The following is a 13,464-nucleotide window of genomic DNA, read 5'->3' as shown; positions in this document are numbered from 1 at the left end:
TTATCCAACCACCCAATACCACTTTTGCGGTTAATGCCAGGGACAGGATCAAGTACAAACCAGAGCGTTCATGTTTAATTCGCTAGTTAAGAAGGAAATAAGCAATTCGCCCCAATTGGCGAACGAATCTCCTATCGTTGCTCTTGGAGAAAACTTCAGAATAATCGAACTTCGACAGTCAGATCGAATGGCACGTCGCCTTAGAATGCTTCATTCTATTGTGATTTGACCGTCATCGTCATCTTCGTGATCGGACTCCTAATCCTCGTCGTTGCAAGCTGCTTGTGCGTAACCAGCGTCCTGAACGCTGGCAGACTTGAGTAGTCTCTCGATCTCCGGGATAGGACTCTGCGCGGCGTGGTCCTTCTTCAATCTGGCCATGGCATCGTCTGTCTTCTTGGAGTCTTCTTTTGGTACCGAATCAGCTTTCGCCTTGGTATCGGGTTCCTCCACGGCAACGACATCCGCTACAAATCTGTCCACTGCCCTCTTAGAGTCGCTCATCAGGTTCCTTGCGTTCTTCTGGAAGATTATGTCCGGCTCTCGTAACAGTGTAGCTAGGGTTCTGCCCGTGTCAGACTTCCACGCAGAGATCGTAGCTTCGATTTTCTCCATCGCTCCCCACGAGATATGCATAAACATGTAATTCCTCATCTCGTAGTTGGCCTTGTGAGTTCCAAACTCGTAGACCTTCTTGAGCTCAAGAACATATTTCTTCATATAGACACTCTCTGGGCAACAGGACTTGAAGATGCCGTACTGCGGTCCAGTCACATCAACGATCCATGCCCTACCGTCCGTTGACTTGACGCGGATGATGACATGATTGTAATCGGTCGTCTCCCACGAGCCGCACGGAGAAATGATGCGGACCTTCTTGGCCGTCGGTTTCGTCGCTACCCGAAGTTCGTCCACCTGCAACCCGGTCCCTGTGCCTAGTTAGTAATCTTCCAGCTGAAGGCATTGCTCTAAGTTACCTTCCAACATCTGGACAAAGATGTCATGACACAATACGAGAGGATCCTCGCACGTGAATGCAGTCAGCGCCATCTTCTTTTGGACATCGCTACGCATAAGTTCGTTTGGAAACCGCGCCAGCTTGCCGGCGTCAATTGGTGCGTCTTGTATAATTAGTGTTTCTCCTTCTTCCTTGACGCTTGCGATTGTGGTGTCATATGCGGCCTCACGCATTGCGAGGTAGAGGTCTTGAAGTAGCTGGCCGGCGCGATGCACAACAAGATCAATGCCACTCTTGCCGCATGAGATCTTATGAGTGGGCCAGTTTTTCGTTTGACATGTACGGTCGCAGTACTTGCTCACTCTGCAGCTGCTGCAGAATTTGCTGGCAGCAGCGCCGCAATTTACGCAACTGTTGATCTCGGTTTCGTTCATGTTGTTGATGTGGTTCGCCTGCCGGCCACAAAAATTTCTTTGCTGGTGTAGTATCGTGGACGCGGAGTGCGGAGAGAAGAGTCCGGGAAGAAAAGGTGAGGGCGGACGCTAGGTGAGAGCGGACACAGGTGAAGCTATCCTTGTTGTCGTGGAAACGTGCAAGTGAGGAAGCTACGTCAAAGTGAGTGAGTGACAAACGAAGCTCACACGACCTTCCTCAATCTTGGATCGCTTCACATTGATTTGAGAACGTGCCGACACAAAGGACGGGCTTCTAATTACGACTCTCTGAAGGCCAATGGCAGTCTTGGGTATATATTCTCCATGATTCTACTGGTCAATTACAGAGCTCACACCCACCTGTCTAGGAGGGTGTCGAGTGTGAAAGAACCCTCTTTATCAAGATTGACAAAACCCAAGCCGTCTGAACCCCCGGAACACATCTCTGTCCTCTCATCCCCTTCTATAATTTCGCTCGAATAAGATTTTCTCCCATCTCCCTCTGTAACATCTGCATGGGTACTTCAACTGCTACAGGCTCGCTTTGTTCCACTACTTCCAGACTCATGGGCGTGGGGGGGACTTCGCGCAATGCCTCCTCCACCAGTCCCAGAACATCTCCAGCGCAGCCAAATGACAATGACCATCCAGCCCCGCCTTTTCCGTAGCTGTGCACGATACGGCTAGTTTTGCTCGATCCGTCCCTTGCCTGGCCGTGTGACCTTAGCTCGCGCTCCACACGGACGTTCCGTTGACGAAATGGTCGCAACCCTTGTGCAAGTGGATACTCGCTATCTAGTCTTGCCTTCTTGAGGTCAGGAAGGAACGCCTCGCATCGTGCACGCATGCGTTTGATAATAGGGGAATCGAGTGTTAGATTCAGCTCTTTCTCGTGCGACTCTGCGACACCCCCTATCAACAAGATGTTGTCATTGCGCGGGACCAGAAAGACGATTTCGTTGGAGTCGTGGACTGCATCGGCTGTGATGGTGAGCGCATGGTCCAGCTTCGGAAAATCTCGCCCATCGTTGATAACACGGATCAGCCCGCCACGGATAGGGTAGCATGACTTGTCGCCAGCAAGCTCAGTACCTGCGAGGCCGGTGCAGTTGATGATAACATCAGCCGAAAATTCGGTACGCAGGGAGGGCTCCTGGTCGAACAGATCACCGTTGATACTCCGTGTGATCAATTTGGCGCCTTTGGCTGTGACAAGCGCCTTCAAGAACGCCATGCACTTGTCGGTGTCGATGATGGGCGCAAGGTGCTCATACGCATCGACCGCACCATATGCGGGATTAATACGACGTTCTTTGATAATGGCGGGATCCCTGCGGAAACCTCGGACGCCTTGCGACATAATCTCGAGCATCTTGGACATTTGCGCTGGATCTTGTTCGATCGGGACCGGGAAGAAGAAGTCAGCGCCTTTCATTCGAACGCCCGACAGTTTAGCCAAAGACTCTGAAGCCGCCAGAGCATCCCAGATATGGTAGGCGACCATGCACCACCGCTTCGAATGCTGTAGCGATATGGCATCGGTGTGCTGTCCGCATACCGCCGGTGGAAACTCCCAGAGTGCACCAGCGATCTGGGAAGTCAACCGCTGGGCCTTACCATAGGAGGCCCACTCTTTGGCGAGGATGGTAACACGATAGCCTTTGTCGAGGAGGGTCCATGCGGTCACAAGACCAGTGACACCGCCGCCGATAATGAGTGCGTGTGGGGAAGTGGAGTCAGGAACTTTGAGGGGGTGGGGAAGGGGGTGAGGTCTCTCCAAAACACCAAATCTTCCTTGCGTACAGTACTCATGGCGTGGGGTATCGAAAGAAGAAGTCCTTCAGGGATGCCTGTCTCGAACAATGATGCTTGTGTTGGTTGGATATCATAAGAACCGGAAGTCTGCAAGACCGTAGGTGTCTGTATTGGGTATGGTGAAAGGTAAGTTGCCAGCTGAGAGGTACGTTGCTAGGTGAGAGGCCAACGGGTGGAGTGGCAGGTGATGCCGCGTTAAGCACAGCTGTAGAACTGTTTCTTTTATATCTTGGAATGTGTGCTACCGGCTCACGATACGGTAGAATGGACAACTACCGATGCGATGCAATCATTCCGCCCTTGAAGCTATCACATTCTGTCTCATCCTTTCAGGTGCCCTACTGCTTGAAGCCATTTGTTTTTGATCGAGAGACACATGGCTTCTGTGGGATCAGTACGAAGGAATGCGTAATCGCAGGGGTTTCAATACGTAATGCGTAGCTTTGAACATGCAATACTGTCGACTCAGGTGCCCGATGGCCACTGGATTAGTGTGAATTGATGCGAAAGTATGGTCAAGCCGCGCAATCAGGGTGCCTAGAACAGAAGGAGGTAAAGAAGAGACGTGACTGTGGCTGCATGTTTTTGCACAATTACTCGTACCTTGATGTTTAAACAAGAGCGTCATAGTCTCGCGATGTCTTACCGTCAACGCAATCCATCGTATACATTCCAGGATTAGATCTTCAAGATCACACTTCGTGTGGCTCAGATTCCCGGCAGTGTGCCTTAACGTGCATTCGTATCTACTCGACCAGTCATATTGAACGGCTACAGTGGAAGTGTAGTGAGCAATTACTAACCACTGTAGCATAAATTCTATGCCTCATCTTTGAGATTGGTGTCGCAGCGGTCCTTCTAGGTGAGAGCGGTGACTTGTGTCAAGCGTTACCTGTTACAAAGTCTCCAAGTGCTGAAAACATCTAAATCAGCTTAGCTACCTCCTGGAGAAGCCAGGGACCAACGGATGAGACATCGAAAGTCCAGATGGGAAGCAGACTAAGGACGGCAGTTGTATGCTCTGCGTTTGTCAGCTTCGGGGCTCGAAATAATTTGAAGCTACACCGCTATCTAGCTGGTCCAGAACAGACATGTAGGCAGATTCCAGTGAAGTTTCCGGGCACTCAGATCACGACTCCGGTGCGATGTCGATGCAAGCCTTGGCTATTGGTGCATTAAACCTCAATTTCTCGTAGGATTTGGTTCAGCTCACCGGTTCGCAGGTGGGTCAGCACTAATGCGGGGGATCATACAAGAGTTTAGCTGCTTTTGAGGCTTGAAAGCTTGTACCCTGCATCGCATTGTACTGCTACCCCAAGTTTAATTCTTTCGTAAAGGAATTTTGATCTTCCCTCTCGGCAAGCAAAGCACATCAAGGGTTGTAAAAGCTTCCGAGCAACCCCTGACTACTTTTGGACGAATACACTCTTTCTACATATTCCCAATTCTTTTACCTACTCCTGCCACACTCAGTCCTCTAAGAAGCAGTCTGCCCATAAACGTGTCGGAACTCAAATCGCACCTTCCGGAAGTTACGACGCGCCAGAACACCAGCCTTCACTCCGAGATGCAAGAGATTCCTTGTGTGGACGGATGAATGTTTTGTGATACATTCTATCTGTATCAAGCGAAGGTAGCCGCGAAAGTCTCATTATGAAAAGGGCCAAAGTGAAACGTGATCCGGTCGTTGCATACTTCGAAAAGGCAGAGATCCAGGGAAAGTGGAAGAACAAGGTGTAATTCAAGACGCGGGAATCGGCGTGGAAGACCGTGGCGAGTCGCACGCCAGAAGCTTCCAGCCACATTTGCACCGCCACAATGACGCAACTAGCGTGTGCCTACCCGCGCAGTATATAGCTACATGTTCTGCAATAAGAACCTCATACCAGCGGACCTCAGTGAATATCCCACTACATCAGAACTTCTGATTCATCCTGAATTCTACCGTTGCCATCCCAACAGCACAACCATCCAAAATGCCCGTCCCACTGCCCTCCACAACCGACAAGTCTACCTCCTCCGCCGCCGCGCAAACAGCGCAGGAAGTCGAAAAGCCCTCCACTCAAAGCGTAGCATCTGCCACGCACACCCAGAAGACAGAGGCCGAGCTGGAAGCTGAGAGGCTGTACGAGGAGCGCATGGAGGAGGAGTATGCGAAGCGGGAGGGTGGCGCATAGACGCTTCCCTGAGCCTCACGACCGCGACGACAACTACGACAATCGCGGTCTTTCCCTTTCCAGAATTTGAACGATACCCCCTCTGTTCCGGCGCAGATGATATAGCATAATCCAATTCATACCTTTCTAATCCAACGATCCCGTTATTCACCCAGCCAAAGCTTTCTGAATCAACTCCTTCGGCCGCCCCTCCATCGGTATCTGCAATGCTAACTCGTGCCCCCTCTCCGTCATCTTCGCCCACGTCTTCCTTAGTATACCTAGCACTTTCTCCTCATCCAGCCCACCCTCGCCTTTCTCCCCTTCGTCCCATAGCTTCGCGTACTTGTCGAATTGATCATCCAAGAAGACGAGGCAAGCGACGTCTTCCAGGACACCAGTATCCTCGTCGCCCTCTTTCAAGCCTTCTTTTTTTATCAAGCTACCCACCCTGTTGAGGAACGCCATATGCTCTTCATGCGATCGGGTGGCAGACGTGTGGTAGCATTCGTCTAGTATACACATCACAAGATCAGCCTGTCTCTTCTTGAGATGCGTTCGCCACGCATGGTACCCAACCCTTGTCATGGGGAATGTGCTTCGTGGGACCTCCCAGCGGCGGAAATGCTGGGCGCGGATTGCGAGGCGGAGCGCTTCGGACGCGTCGGGGCAGCGCTTTTCTAGGTACGATGTGCATTTCTCGGCGTAGTGTAGCTCGTAGGGTACTTCTTTGCCGGCGATGGTGACTTTGTTTGGGTCCTGCGCGTGGGCGGCATCAATTGCGGCGACGGCTTCCTCGTAGCCCATATTTGCGGGGGGGAATTGCGTGGAGAGGCAGTAGATGGACGAAGAGAGAGAAAGGATCTGGTGCAGGACGGCCTCGTGGAATGTTTGTTTTTACTACTGCTGATAAGACTCAATGCATCCCACTTGGTTGGCTGCCGCGGGGTTGGCGGAAACGTAAGTGCAGCCGATGTCGGTGGCTGAAAGGCAGTTGTACCCGAACTACAAAGGACACCAAAATCTATCACAGTGTCAGACATAGAACAACGAATACCGTTGTTGTCCGATTCTCGGGCCCTTGTGTCAAGACTATGGGCCATCGGCTGCATACTTGGTATTTAATAAGGTAGCCTAGGGCGACTCGATTTAGTGTTTATAATGCGTGTTCGAAGATGTGACCTGATATTATATGGCCGTATTTCAAGTAGCTCTGTCAATCAAATGCGCACTGAATACGAACACCGGAGGCAAGCTCTCTACACTACTCCGTCCGTCAACTCAAACAAACGGCCCGTCAGTCCCGTCCCCCTTGTCAACCCTCCCATCATCAAAGAAATCACTCACCGCAAAACCCCCATTATCTTCCTCATGCCTCGCCTCCCAATCCCGCGTCAGCTCCACCGCACTCGGATACATAACTAACCCCCCTCCCTCTTCCCCTTCCGCATACCTCACAAGGACATTCCCGCACCTCCTCGGCACCATCTCCTCATCCGTTACACCAAAGAACTCCTTCACCCCTTCACAAATCGCATCCCCCGTATACTGTTTCCCAACTATCCTCGACTTCGGACACACCATACATAACCCATGCCTCATGTTTTCGGTAAGAGGACCCCAGCACCCTTTCCACTGCGCATCAGTCAGAAACTCCTTGGTCATCATTACAACCGCGCGATAGCACGCGGGTCCTACGACATAGTTACTGAGCTTCTGCTTACGTGCCCGACCGCTGTTGGGCTGTGGTTCGAAGTTGAAGTGCGCGATGAAGGCACGGGGAGGGTTAAAGGAAATGGGGACATACAGACCCAGGCAGGTGTTACAGGCTGTTGTGCCAATGACGGTGGGTAGGATGAGGCTGAAGGTGGCGCCGGAGCCTTGAGGGATGCTGCGGAAGGGTTTCCTTCGTCTAGTGGAGGGTTTGGTCGGTTTAGATACACGGGCTGGTTTAGTTGTCTTGGGGTTAGCTGTCTTTTTGATTGGCTTGGGTGTTGAGTTTGCTTGTGAGCTCGAGGATTTTGAGCGGGTTTTAGGGGCCATCGTTAGTGATTGATTAGTCGTTAATAGCAGAGAAAATTGGATGCACTTTGGAGTACTTCGCCTTCGAGTATGTCGCGGCATTGTATATTGATTGTCCTAGAAGTGTTATACGCCGGACAACAGCATTGTACTCTATCTATGGTGCCTTTCATAAGTAGATCTTTTGAAAGGAGCATTCATACGCACCACCTCACAAAGAAGGGTCGATTGTCCGAACAAAGCCAAACCTCGTCTATTGTGTTCGTACAAAGGCTCTGCTTCCCGATCGCAGCACATCATGTGCTGGTACCTGCCGATGAGGATACTTCAGATTGCTTGGGAGGTGGCCCGGAGGGTGTGACCCCTTAACACATTGCAGGTATGTGGAAGATACATAAACCCCTTCTGTAAAGCTATGTATACCGCGCAAAGCGCGAAAATAGCACGACCAGTCACTTGAAGAATCTGTCAGCAAATCTCGTAACAAAACGGTCCAAGAAAGTGACGATAGATCTTTGAGGCTCAGACTTGCCTTTTGTCAGAGATCAGCGATACCGCGGGCTTACAGAGTACATGTAGTGTAGAAGTACAAGCAGTGTCCTGGTATCTCCCCCATTTGGCCCAACTACGTCTAATCATAGCCACCTCAAAGCGAAAGGAAAATTTCGACTTACCGAGCTCGTGCCTTGTAGCAACCAATGTTTAAGTCAACACATGCGTTCCCTTCGTCTTGCCTGTTTCCATCTTCGCAGTTCTCGAGCCAAATTGGATTGCACGCTTTTTCTCCGCTGCCACGCCCTTCATACCGAGGTGCCATGCGAGCATCCTCAACAGACGCTTCCCAGGTTCCAAAAGCTTAGCTGGGTCGTCTGAGGTCTGGTCTTGCGGTGTGGCGAAGTCGCACTTCGAGGTAACAGGGAGACAGAGGACGAAGGCGATGAAAGCTTCGTCGAGAAAAGGAAAACGAACTTCTTTCCCGGAGTCACTGATTACCCGATCATCGCGCCCAAGATTGCGCTTTCCGATGCGGTCAAAATCGAGATTCAGCTCGGCTACCAGGCCAATGTACCCTTCCCGAGCGAATGCAACAGCGTGGCGCCCATAACCACCAAAAAGTTCATCGGCACCAAGACCAGACAGAAGGACATGGGCGGAGGTGACATATGGTGCGGCTGTGTGTTGCGACTCGCGTACAAGGCCGGATCCGCGTGACGCGAAGTAAAGCGCATAGGAGATGGAAAGATCCATCTCAGTATTGTGCGGATGCATCAGGGTCATAACTTCGTGCCGATGGGCTAGGGTCTGGCTGTAAGGAACGTTGACCTCCACGAAACGCCAGGTGCGACCGGGGCAGACCTGGGTTAGCTCGGCATACGATGTTCTCCCCGTGATCCGATCCGGACATAGCTCATAGGGTGACTCGTCCGGTCCCAGTTTGCTATGAATGCGCGGGTTCTCAAAAGCTACGTTCAAGAGATCGATGCTTTGTCCGAGTGGCATGAGCTCATGAGCTAATCTTGCCAAAAGCGTGCAATCGAGACCTCCGGAGAACAGTATGGCGACTCTAGCTTCGTGCATCGAGTGATATTCACCATACGCTAAGTTGTTCGCTTCCCTCACATGCTGCACTCGCAGCGCGAGCGAGCTACTCAGGGACTCTTTCAGCTGGTTGACGACCGGCAGGGTTGGGCCATGATCTGATGGTGGTAACCTCACGTTCATTTGAGGAAATGGAACATTCTAGGAGACTTAGCACTTGCTTTGTTGGAGGGAACTTACCTACAAAGTGCAATTCGTCGGCGTGGAGGCACTGACGACAGTGAGGTATATGCATACTGGAGAGTGGGCCTTGCTCTGGCAGATATGATAGGTCCACTACATGTATGCCATCAGCTTCTACCTCGGTCCAACCCTCCCCTGTAGAGTTATCGCAGACGCTGGATAGAACTAATTCGTCATTTGAAGCGTCTTTCTTGAGAAGCGAGCGTCGTCCAAGGCAGTCGCGACCATAGTAAATGTACCGATTTCTGGCATCGTAGAATACAAAAGCATATGGACCTCCAGTTGAGGAGAGAACATTGACGACCTGTCTTTGCGCAAGGTCTCTTCCAGTAGAACCTTTTGCACTAGCCTCAAGGAGGTTTTGGAAGACGAGCTGCGAGTCGCTGCCAGACACAGGCTGACCCGCGAACTTCCAGGCCTCACCGTTCCAACAGAGTACCGATCCCGATGCCTCGTCAATAAGAGGCTGTTTGGTAATGGTGGTGCCTCTCAGCGAGAGTACTGTGGATACGAAAGTAGCTTGATACGAGAGATCATTGTTGTTGTGCGCATGCACGGCTATCTGACGCGTGCCAAAGCTGTCCGGGCCGCGGTCTTGCAACAGACGAGCAGTGCCAGCATCTGGTGATACTGAGTGGCCACGGCAGAGCGAGAAGAAGATGCCGCACATGGCAGGGGGACCGATTGGCGATGCAGGGCTTGGGGTTGAGGCTCGAGAATCGGTGGCCTTAGCGCTAGTGGGGGCGGGTGGCGGAGGTTCCCAAACGCCGGTGACTTGGGCACGCGGCATCCCAAGTGTTGACAGCGCAGCCTACATGCGCATACACACAACACACAGCCCTTTGGTCGAGCGCACGTCCTTTCGGATTCTTACTTCATGTCCATGGACGACTCATAAACAAACCCGCAGCCATTCCCGCTCACGCAGCCGCCCGCCGGTTCATGTCTCCAAATAACCAAGCGCCACATCTCGATGAAGCTCAGGACAGCTCCTGCGAGCCACAGCTAGGAGATGGCCTGACACAAGGGGCGAAGGGGGATTCCTTAGAGATACGGACACAGAAGGAAGAAGCAGATGCGCCCATGAGTGAGGAACAAGTAAAGAAGGAAGACAGCATGGATGCGGGGCAGGCACCAATATCAGCACCAGGCGAGGCAGGGGTGATAGGGGAATCGAATAAGAACGGCTTGGAAAACGGGGCTGAATATACGAAGGTGGACACAGAGCCCAAGAAAGCAAATGTGGAAACGGCCATAGAGGGCACAGAAACGCAGTCGGCCGAGTCGAAAGCGGCGCCACCAGCACCTGGCAACGATGAGCCAGACAACGCCCCACGAGCGTCCACGCCTCCTCCAGAATCTGAAAAGGTCGCCGGCAAGGCACCTGTTCGCTCGCCGTCACCTCCTCCGCCGCCGCCCAAAGACGACAGATACCTCTCCACAAGCAACGTACCTAGCCGTACCACGTCACCTGTGTCGCAACCGAATCTCAGCAGGAGAACCTCAGAAGATGCTGAGGCTGCCGAATACGCTTCCAAGCACAGTGGCGCCGAAGATGCTGTTGACGACTCTCAGTCGGAGATACAGAGCATTATGGACCAGTTCGCGGACGGTCATGGAGGGCTGGGTGAAGAGGAGATCATGTCTCCACGCTTAGAAATAGCACAACCCATGCTAGATTCTCCGATAACACATCCTCCACGTCAGTCGAGCTTAGCCTCAACCGATAAGCCTCTGCCCATTCCTGGCGGTGGTCCGTCTCCCGAGCAGCCTCTTAGATCTCCACCGATACGGACATCTTCTCTGTACCGCGCCGGGACCAACAATTCTTTGAACGAGATTTCATCACCCAGCGCACATGCGTCATCATTCCAGACACCCGCACCTCCTCCAGACCCTGAACCAGACCTACCCTTTGACTTTCATCGATTCCTCGAGCAATTGCGCCACCGGACTGCTGACCCGGTAGCCAAATTTTTGCGCTCTTTCCTGTTGGAGTTTGCCAAGAAACAATGGATGGTACATGAGCAGGTGAAGATCATTGGCGACTTTCTGGAATTTATCAGCAAGAAGATGGCCCAGTGTGAGGTGTGGCGGACCGTGTCCGACGCGGAATTCGACAATGCAAGAGAAGGAATGGAGAAGCTCGTCATGAATAGACTCTACTCTCAGACCTTCTCTCCGGCAATCCCACCACCCGAGCCAGTAGCCCCATCCAGGAGTAGACGCAGACAGGAAGCACCAGGGCCGGGCCGGAGAGGACAACATCAAGAGGATGTCGAACGCGATGAGGTACTCGCTCAGAAAGTCCGTATATATGGTTGGGTCAAGGAGGAGCACCTTGATATACAGCCAGTTGGCGATAAGGGCAGGAAATTCTTACACCTTGCGCAACAGGAATTGTTGAAAATCAAGAGCTACCGGGCGCCACGAGACAAAGTCATCTGCATCCTCAATTGTTGCAAAGTCATATTTGGCTATCTACGAACGGCCACCAAAGCAGACCAGTCCGCCGACGCTTTTGTGCCACTCCTCATATATACTGTGTTACATGCAAACCCAGACCATCTAGTGTCCAATGTTCAGTACATTCTTCGCTTCCGGAACCAAGACAAATTGGGCGGTGAAGCTGGCTACTACATCTCGTCTTTGATGGGAGCGATACAATTCATCGAAGGACTTGATAAAACTTCACTCACTGTGACGGACGAAGAATTCGAGAAGAACGTCGAGGCTGCAGTATCCGCCATCGCAGAGCGACACAACGCAGAGGCCGCCCTGTCTGATCCCACCGAAAATGCTCCGCATATGCGGCCACCTCCGACCCAGGGTCACCGCCGGATGCCTTCACCGCATTCACTTCACTTATCAGAAAAGTCGACGCCATCCCGACCCGAAGTTACAACGCGAAACTCACTCGACGCAGAGCAGGCTGGCCCGCGACGCTCAACAAGTACCCGTGCAAGCAAGAGCGAAAGTGACCCACCTGAAGAGGAGAACGCCGCCGTTGCAGGCCTCCTTCGCACCATACAGCGCCCACTAAGCACCATCGGCCGCATATTCTCCGACAACGATACCACGACTGCTTCCTCAGGGCCTGCTTCCACCCCACAACCGGGTAACACCCCGCGATTGACACCGCAGCCGCCGCAAATGCCCCCTCGGGGAGCGTCCTCAGACTACGCCGGAAACGCTCCAGAACATCTCAACGAGAAGCAACGACGGTCAGCAGAAGAAGAAAGGTATCGGAAAAGGCTCTCAGCCGAAGACGCTGCCGCGAGACAGGCGTCTGCCGAGGCTGAGGAGGCAAGAAGAATACAAAGGCAGGAACACTCCGTCGTTGTGGAGACGCTGGCAGGGATGTTCCCGCAGCTGGACCGAGATGTCATCGACGATGTGGTACGGTTGAAGGAAGGACGGTACGTTGACCCTTTTGTATCTTCTGTGGCGATGTACTAATGCTCATGTTATAGGGTTGGTCTGGCTGTCGACGCGTGCTTGGCTCTTGCGAACCCGTAGGGTGGGATGCAAGGCGTTGTTCTTCACGGGTGTTTGTATGTAGCGGTATAGCGTTCAGTCGGCTCTGGAGGGCGATCGATAGTGTTCGAATATGCATGTCTAGCACATTTCAAGACTGCACTCTTCTTTCCATCGTGACTGCTTTACGCATTGCTATCAACCGTCGAGCACTAACAAAGTTAGTGCACCCGCGCTAGTCTTAGCTGGTTAGGATATTCCGCGATCTTGCGCTTGTTCTAGAGCCCGAAATCCCATTGACCTTGGACTAGGGCATCTTGCGTCCAATCTACACCGCTGGCAAGTCAAGCATGGGACTGCGCGGTGCTCATCAGGTGTCGAGCCGCCACCATTGCTGACTGCTGGAAAGAGTGCATGCTCACTGAATCAACGAGGCGAATCTGGTCGACGCAACGCAAGGCCGAAGAAATTCTGGTGAACGTTATACAGGGGTGGGCCACGTGATATTCGTGATCGGGGGTGTAGCAGTCGTATACATGATGAGATTAGGCGTGTCTTCGCGCAAGCAGTAACCGACTCTAGTGGAAATCTGAGATGAGAGTTCATTATCATAGCTGTCATATATATGCCTTGATACTATGCAACAAACAACAATGAAAAGAAAATCAATCGGTATTCTATACCTCGCCATGCAATGTCGAGCTTGGACGCTCTGTTCGACGACCAGCTTCCATATCTTCGCATCTCCGCGCGTCTCTCACTGCGGCATCCACCGCGTCCGTAAGATCAATGTGGAAGAACGGTCTGTCCACACCATACA

The 13,464-nt window shown here is 52.3% G+C and overlaps 6 protein-coding genes across 6 annotated transcripts; 2 read left to right on the top strand and 4 right to left on the bottom strand.

The window, feature by feature from the left end:
* Window positions 1-258: 258 nt before the first annotated feature.
* On the bottom strand, window positions 259-1,392 carry N0V89_006825 (uncharacterized protein; the record flags this gene model as incomplete). Its single annotated transcript, XM_056215591.1, has 2 exons — window positions 259-929; window positions 978-1,392. 2 exons carry the CDS (start codon window positions 1,390-1,392, stop codon window positions 259-261), a joined length of 1,086 nt encoding a protein of 361 aa, XP_056069838.1.
* A 463-nt stretch (window positions 1,393-1,855) lies between these two features.
* On the bottom strand, window positions 1,856-3,204 carry N0V89_006824 (uncharacterized protein; the record flags this gene model as incomplete). Its single annotated transcript, XM_056215590.1, has 2 exons — window positions 1,856-3,135; window positions 3,201-3,204. The coding sequence occupies 2 exons, from the start codon at window positions 3,202-3,204 to the stop codon at window positions 1,856-1,858; spliced, it is 1,284 nt and encodes a 427-aa protein (XP_056069837.1).
* A 1,979-nt stretch (window positions 3,205-5,183) lies between these two features.
* N0V89_006823 (uncharacterized protein) lies at window positions 5,184-5,384 on the top strand (the record flags this gene model as incomplete). The annotated part of the gene is made up of 1 exon (XM_056215589.1): window positions 5,184-5,384. The coding sequence occupies one exon, from the start codon at window positions 5,184-5,186 to the stop codon at window positions 5,382-5,384; it is 201 nt and encodes a 66-aa protein (XP_056069836.1).
* A 147-nt stretch (window positions 5,385-5,531) lies between these two features.
* On the bottom strand, window positions 5,532-6,170 carry N0V89_006822 (uncharacterized protein; the record flags this gene model as incomplete). Its single annotated transcript, XM_056215588.1, has 1 exon — window positions 5,532-6,170. One exon carries the CDS (start codon window positions 6,168-6,170, stop codon window positions 5,532-5,534), a length of 639 nt encoding a protein of 212 aa, XP_056069835.1.
* Window positions 6,171-8,087: 1,917 nt separating this feature from the next.
* On the bottom strand, window positions 8,088-9,837 carry N0V89_006821 (uncharacterized protein; the record flags this gene model as incomplete). The annotated part of the gene is made up of 2 exons (XM_056215587.1): window positions 8,088-9,125; window positions 9,286-9,837. 2 exons carry the CDS (start codon window positions 9,835-9,837, stop codon window positions 8,088-8,090), a joined length of 1,590 nt encoding a protein of 529 aa, XP_056069834.1.
* A 272-nt stretch (window positions 9,838-10,109) lies between these two features.
* N0V89_006820 (uncharacterized protein) lies at window positions 10,110-12,686 on the top strand (the record flags this gene model as incomplete). The annotated part of the gene is made up of 2 exons (XM_056215586.1): window positions 10,110-12,586; window positions 12,641-12,686. The coding sequence occupies 2 exons, from the start codon at window positions 10,110-10,112 to the stop codon at window positions 12,684-12,686; spliced, it is 2,523 nt and encodes an 840-aa protein (XP_056069833.1).
* Window positions 12,687-13,464: the final 778 nt, after the last annotated feature.

Source organism: Didymosphaeria variabile (assembly GCF_027946475.1).
Source record: "Didymosphaeria variabile strain IMI 356815 chromosome Unknown scaffold_5, whole genome shotgun sequence".
Lineage (NCBI taxonomy): Eukaryota > Fungi > Ascomycota > Dothideomycetes > Pleosporales > Didymosphaeriaceae > Didymosphaeria > Didymosphaeria variabile.
Note: the sequence above shows the minus strand (reverse complement) of the source record. Positions and strands in the feature narration are given on the sequence as shown.